Source organism: Atta colombica, unplaced genomic scaffold (assembly GCF_001594045.1).
Source record: "Atta colombica isolate Treedump-2 unplaced genomic scaffold, Acol1.0 scaffold53, whole genome shotgun sequence".
NCBI classification, from domain to species: Eukaryota; Metazoa; Arthropoda; class Insecta; order Hymenoptera; family Formicidae; genus Atta; species Atta colombica.
Genome location: NW_017259543.1, coordinates 380,689 through 388,258, shown reverse-complemented (window position 1 = coordinate 388,258; position 7,570 = coordinate 380,689). Strand labels below are relative to the sequence as shown.

Sequence of the window (7,570 nt, the reverse complement as noted above, 5' to 3'; positions counted from 1 at the left end):
TACACAAATGAATAAATTTTGTAATACGATATGAAATTTTTGTCACCGTTCATATAAAATTATATCTAAAATAAACATTATTTTAGACTTTAGACTTTGCCAAATTTTTTGGGATACTCAGTTTTCTCTGAATTCCAAATTTTATGAATGTATTGCAGATATTTAAAAAAAAAATGAAAAATTACAAAAGATTAGATATTTTTTTTATATTGTATTTAAAAGTAACACAAAAAATTTGGCGATTATTTAGAGAACCTGAATTAATTAAAATAAAAAACAATTATTTTAATAAGTAGATATATTTTTTTACGATTGTTTTTTTATAATTAAGATATAACGAAAAATTTTTTATTTAAATCATAAATTATATTAAATATAAATATTGAACCTCACTGAACTGTTTCACGCGTACATAACATTCATTTTTATATAGAAAGTATCTTGTAATTTCAATCACTTTTTGCAGAAATTATACATTCAATCTATCTTTAAAATAGTAGTGATTATTTCAAATCTAATAAATCTAGGTATTCGACTGTACGATTAAAAACTCCATACCGACATATCAGGCTTCCACGTGCTCTCAAGTACTGACATAGCAGCCAGCGAGCCAGATCCCATAGTGGTATACTTCAGCTTCTCTGTTGAACCGTGAGGATAAATGCAATATAGCTGAGGTCCATCAAGATCAAAACCTCCCAGGATAAGAGCAGCACCAATATGACCCTGATAACGGAATAGCATTTGTTTTATCAATGTATTGGCAGTGCACACAGGTACAACACGGCCAGTATTCAGACGATGCAGCTCCAATTGACTAGCTATCATTTCTGTAGTCATTTCAGTGTCGGCAGCTGTACCAGCTCCGCAACAGCTAAAAATAATTTACATTTCTCTTAATGCAAAAATTTAATTTAAAATTAATTTTGTTCAAAAAGAGGATGCTATGACACTTACTACATATTAGGAGCGAGATAGTGGATCTTCAAGCTATATTTATCGGCTACAATAGTGTCCTCAGTCGCTCGTGTATCACCACCGAGAATAACGCCATCTTTATATACTACACCTGCGATTGTGGTACCTGTTTTCTTAACTTTTGGAGTGTCAAAGCCTTTTCTGACCAAGAAAGTATTCCTGTGCAAAATAAATAAATATTAGTGGAATCAATACACTTCAAATTAAAATATTAAATATAAATATCTATTAAATGTTAAATATATAAAATTTGTAATTTAAAATAATAAATGTACCTCTAAGATGCATATTAATGTAATAAAAACAAAATCTTGATAATTGCTTTATAGAACTAAGGAAGTTGCTGATCAATTTAATACTTATATTAATTAAAAATCATAATTAGCACATTTACAATATTACAAAATTATAGAAAGTATGTGTGTACCCTAGTAAACTTTTCCTCAAAATTTTTATATAGAAATTAGAACACTTCAAAAATATTTTTAAAAATCTATATCTTGTCTTCTAATTTTTCGTATATAAATTTTGCAATATTCTAAAATTTCTCATTTTATAATTTCTGAAAAAATCGTTCTTTTATTCACAAAAATGGTGATTATTAATATTATATGGTAGCTGTATGATGAAAATTTTGTTTTATAAAATACTGCTGTATTATGATGTGACACAGCAGTATGCATTTTAGGTTAACTAGAATAGCTATCAGTTATAAATTTATGAAACAAGATACAGTCTTTACCTTTGGCAGAGGTCGAAAGAAAAACCTGATGGCGAGATTTCTGGTACAAGAAGCGAACTCATGATTCGTTTTGTGTATCAAATCGGCAGTCAAAATCACAAAACTGTTAAAAATGACACAGCTATAACAAGTAATTGAAGTAATCCACTACACAGTACACAGTAATCACTTCGATACTGTTCGATACTTCGAGTTTCGACTGCGATTAGTGCCCCATTCATCATGGTAGAAGGAACTCATTTTTAACAGCCAATAAGAACGTGACACCATATACCACCATATTGCCGCGGTTATTTGAATCAGGCATTATCAAAATAAAAAGTGATTTTCACAAACTTCTTCTAAAATAATGTTATACAATTTCCACGAAAAATATTTTTTGATTATAGAGGTACGTACTTTATAAATTAAAAATTTTAATTGATATATGAATACATCAAATCAATTAATTTGCTACTTAAAAATTCTATATGATTTATTCTAAAAGAATACAAAATGCTTACATATGTTAAATATCACAGATTAGAGGCATTGTCTAAACTAAAAATGTAAAAATAGTATCTAATTTCAGTTAAATTTAACATTATAAATGTGTCAATTTAACAAAATTTGTTTTTAAATTGTGTCAAAGTATTACACTTCTTGTATTAATTTTTTACATAATATTTGTGTTTCTAACATATTCATTTTATGTTAAATTAACACAAAAATTTAAATGGACCGTTTGGGACATGTAAAATGTGTTAAATTTAACATAAATTTTTTTACTGCCCAGCAAACGAGAATGGATTGAAATGAACTGAAATAGATTCAGATTTTCAGAAATATTGATTTATTCATATCATTAATATTCACAAATATTAAAATGAATGCTTTTCAATGCATTTTTATTCATTTATGGAAATTGCATAGAGCATATCTCTATGCCTTTCAATCTAAAAATAATATTAACTTTTTCTGTGCAATATAAATATAAAAAACACACACATTATTAATACTGTTCAATTCAAAATTTTGAATAGGAAATGCAGTTTTTCAATCCAATTGCATCCAATTGAAGCCAATTGAATTCAATTAAATCCAAAAAAAAGTATTCGCTATTTAAAATACGCATTCGGATAGAAAAAAATGTCAATCCATTTTAATCCATAATGCACAGAAAAAGCTATATTATATTATTTTTAGATTGAAAGGCATAGAGATATTCCATGCAATTTCTATAAATGGATAAAAATGCATTCAGGATTGAAAAGCATTTTTAACATTCGTGAACCAATATTTCTGAAAATCTGAATTTCAATTCATTTCAATTCATTCTCGTTTGTTGGAACATTATAAACCTTTTCCATTACTTTTATCATAAAAGAATAATTTGCATTTTTGCCAGCAATTTTGTAACAATTTTTTCTATTAAAATAAATATCTTTTATATACATATCGAAGAGATAAATAAACGTTCATAGCACGTAGGTATAAATTAATCATCAATTAATTAATTATTTACATTCTCATTATTAAATTTCTGAAATATTTCTATTATTCGATCGTATACCAGAGTTTTAATATCAATGGCGCTTATATAATCGAAATGATTTAATAATTTACTTTCCTCCAACAGGATGACATTCGGTAGATGACTACATGTTTCGAGGATATTCTGAGAACATAGTATAAAAGAAAATAAAGTTAGTAATAATAATTTTAGAAGTATAAGAAAGCAATTATTTCTTAAAGGCTATTTTTATATTTATAAATAATATAATGTAGACTGAAGAAATAAAAAGAATGAAAGAAAAGAAAGAGCGAGAGAGAGGGGGGAGGGAGGGAGAGAAAAAAGTAAAAATATATTCCATGTGATATTATATATATATGTGGAAAGAAAAATAATCTTAAATTATTTACAAAGAAAAAATATCTTCAACTTTTATTTTTTTAGTTAGTTGTAGTTTGCACAAATAAAGCTTTTGCTATAAACGTACTATGTATGAATACAGAGAAATATATATATATATAGATAATTAAAAAATTTATTTATTTTTTTAATATATACGTTTCTTAATGTCTTCAAAACATGTTTTTACATAAAAAAATCAAATGTGACCTTACCGCTTTTGTAGCAATCAAATCGTTAGTGCTATAATATATAGCCAAAGGCACAGTAACTTTGTTAAGGTCATATATTACAGGCGTTATCTGACCATATTGTTTGTAATTACCAAAATATCCATAGTCGTAGGCTTGAAATTTCTCTGCAGTAATTAATATTAATTATCTACATAAATGGAATTAAAATTATAAAGAGTATTTGCAAATTTTAATTTTAATTTAAGTAAACATAAGATGAACAATGCTAAAAAGAATTATTTGAGCCGATACTTTTACACTAAATTAAGGATATAATTAGAAAAAAAGTAAAGATCATAAAAACTGATAATATTGAAAGTAACATTTTAAATACGCTTTAACGCATTTCTTTTTTTTTAATTAACATAATTTTTATTTTTCAAATAAAAATGAATACTCACTTATGATCATGTTTTGAATATAATGATCTAATAATTGAATAGAAGATCCGGCTGGAAAATACGATAATACTATTGGTATTATCGTCTGCAACAATAATGTTTTAATTAAAAATAATTTTGGTTTGTTGTATATTAAAATATAGTAATGTAGAAAAAACTATGAAATATATTTTATTTTATAATTTTAATTAATTATAACACTGCTACATCTTTTAATTAATTAAGCAAAACCATGTTAAATTGGAGATTACAGTATTAAGTTGTGCTGGATCGGATCCGGCAATTAAAAACATTATTGCAATGCAGGCAGTCTGAGTAACAGTATTATCTGCACACAGCGTTCTTCCCATCATAATATTCGTTGATGATAAAGATCCTATTTCATATATTTCATTTGAATAAAAAAATTCCTAATAAACAAATACATACATATAAATAAAAAGTGTAATATAAATGAGAAATAGTAAAAATCACATAAGATGTAATATAATATAAAAAAAAAAACTAAAACATAGTATTATAATAATATAAGTATTATAATAGAGAATATAAGTTTCTAAAATGTACAATGGTTAAAGAATAATATAATAAGCATCAATACGGAATCATTAAATTGTACAAATTATATAATACAGATGTGCAAAAAATAATTAATTTGTACTATTAATATAATGATCATCTTATTAAACATTTTAGTATAATAAGGGAATATAGAATACGAAAAATTCGGATTAAAATATATTTTTACAATAAGTTCCTCACAGGTTGATGCTATAAATTAAAGATCTAATTTAATTACAGAAAGAAAAATATAACAGTTTGATTGTGTTGTAAGGAAGTAACCGAAAGTAATCAAAGTAATAGATGTATTAATATTAATATTTATTTATATTTAAATAATTTTTACTTACAATTAGATATATGGTATGATCTCTGCGTGCAGAGATTATTTTCAATATTGTAACACAATATCAAACTGAAGTAATAATATTTCCTTCAAATTAAATTTGATTTTCAATTTAATGATTTAAGATCGAACTTTGATTTATTTGGCATTTCCCATAATTAGTTTTACTTATTTATATAAATAGCTCTATGTTGAAGTCTTAATATTTCAGTATAAATTATTAAAAAAATGTTTAATACTAAAAAATATTTATAATAAATATTTTATAAATAAATATCCAATATATAGAAAAAATTTGATGTAACAATACATGAGATGTTAAAAATCTCTTAATAATCTCTTATATTTAATCAATTATTTATTTACTAGATCGTATATAATTCAATTCAATTATCATTACATTAATAATAAGTATAGTAATAAAATATCATTCTGCCTATTCTAATAAAAATTTAGAATTATACTCTTATTAGGGTAGTATTAATACAAAATTTATATGTAAAATATATTTTTATTTCTCTTAAAATATAATTTTGATCTTTTTACCTTAAAGTTTGGTATCATTTTATGAAAATATTCCAGTGAAGGAATCGTTTCTTTCCAAATGGCAATTGGAGCAAGGCAAATTCCTAGTTTTATTTTTGCATTGTATTCTGGTTTCATTGATAATAAAACGAATAATTCAGTACTTCCCATCGAGTAACCAATGTAATGCAGAGTTTTCTGATTTGTATAATTAAGTATATAATCAATCACAATTGGAAGATCCTTCGTTCCTATCTCGTGATAGCTAGATAAAAATAAAATTTATTTTCTCTTTTTATTATTTTTTATTATTTTTTTAACGTTGCAAAATCACGAAATATTTGTATAAATTTTTTAATTCAATAATAATTAATTTTTTTTAATAAGAATGTCGAATATAGTACAGTATTACGAGTCTTTATTAAGGCATTTAAAAAAAAAACATCGATTTTAATTAGAAATTTTAAAAGATAAATAAAATAAGATAAAAGTAGAAACTAAACCTTGATAAAAAAAAGGGAGATATATATATATATATAAGTAATTATAAAAGTAATTAAAATAATTTCAACAAAAGTCAAAATCAATAAAAAATACTTCTTTAAGATAATATTAGGTACAAATTAATTCTCGGCCTCTACTTCAAAATCCATTTAAATTGAACTTCCTAAGCCATCATCATTTTTCCGATCTAGAATCCGACAATTGCTTGAGAGATGGAAAAAATGTATAGACAGGGAGATTATTTTCAAAATTCAGTTTGTATTCATGTTTTTATAAATAAATGTCAAAATTGGTCAAAAAAGGCCAAGAATTAATTTGTACATCTTGCAAAATAAGATTATACCTATACCGCCAAAAGTTCTTGTTTTGTGGAGACAATTTTACATGTGATCTGCAATAAGTATTTCCCCTGGAATTTCCAAGCCACACATCGTATCCTTCATCAGCCAATAAAAATGCTAAAACAAAAGTGATGATACATAATTAGTTTGTTATTTATCGAATATTATCGAATTAATAATAACTTGCAGTAATAATAACTTGTTCTAATTTTGCTCTTTGTAATATATTTATCCTTATAATGCTTTAAACATTTCTTCTTTATTCTGGCAAGTATTATTTGTTTTCTTAAAACATAAGATATTTTCTTATATAAAACATTTTTGTTATTTTAATAAAAAAGTTTTTTTCATACATTAATAAACATTATTTAGATGAAGAATTGAGACATAGAATTGACTTAATATAGAATTCATTTCTTACTAATATAATATATTTTTATTAAGCAAATAATAACTTCTTATGGTATTATATAGTATGGTTATATTACATATTCTTATACATTCTTATAGTATGGTATTAAATAAATAAATTTTATTTAAAAATTACAAAAAAATAATTGGACAATTTATTTAAATGGTTTTATTATATATAATGCTTATATATAATGATTATAAATACTGTTTTATTAAGATATAACAAAGTATTTTTCTAATTTCTTCTTTTAATATGTATAACGAGATCAAATTTTATCAAATAATATGATAAGTTTTTTCTAATAAAGTTATTCTAGAATTCTAGATGAATTGCTAAATTTTTTACTTCTTAAACTTACGAAGGTCTCTGCCAGGACCGAATAACACCCAGATATCAGATGAGCTAAAGATACCACCTTTAAGGAACACAACTGGTCTTTGCTTTTGACCTACTTGTAAAGGAGTTCCTGGCATTCTATGTATCACCAAGTTGTAATCATCTTCTGTTGTGATATAATGTTCCTCGGCAATGTAATTATATCTCTCTACCAATCCGATCTGCATAAATATGTATATATAAATATGTATATATAAAATGTTAAAGAAGGATTTTCACAGTAATTTTAATAATAAT

General features: G+C 24.4%; 2 protein-coding genes across 2 annotated transcripts in view; both read right to left on the bottom strand.

Annotated features, from left to right (window-relative positions):
• Positions 1–1,872, bottom strand: part of LOC108691850 (proteasome subunit beta type-7) — a 2,411-nt gene extending 539 nt beyond the window's left edge. The window contains exons 1-3 of the mRNA XM_018199781.1: positions 1,721–1,872; positions 958–1,137; positions 559–874 (exon numbers count right to left, since the gene is read on the bottom strand). Coding sequence (XP_018055270.1) covers positions 559–874; positions 958–1,137; positions 1,721–1,782 — 558 coding nt within the window. The 5' untranslated portion in view covers positions 1,783–1,872. The remainder of the gene's footprint in view (positions 1–558; positions 875–957; positions 1,138–1,720) is intronic.
• A 1,361-nt stretch (positions 1,873–3,233) lies between these two features.
• Positions 3,234–7,570, bottom strand: part of LOC108691857 (lipase 1-like) — a gene marked incomplete at its 3' end in the record, with an annotated part of 8,158 nt that continues 3,821 nt past the window's right edge. Inside the window, exons 2-8 of the mRNA XM_018199790.1 lie at positions 7,296–7,494; positions 6,525–6,639; positions 5,699–5,942; positions 4,497–4,655; positions 4,246–4,330; positions 3,827–3,969; positions 3,234–3,377 (exon numbers count right to left, since the gene is read on the bottom strand). Of these exons, the coding sequence (XP_018055279.1) occupies positions 3,234–3,377; positions 3,827–3,969; positions 4,246–4,330; positions 4,497–4,655; positions 5,699–5,942; positions 6,525–6,639; positions 7,296–7,494 (1,089 nt within the window). The remainder of the gene's footprint in view (positions 3,378–3,826; positions 3,970–4,245; positions 4,331–4,496; positions 4,656–5,698; positions 5,943–6,524; positions 6,640–7,295; positions 7,495–7,570) is intronic.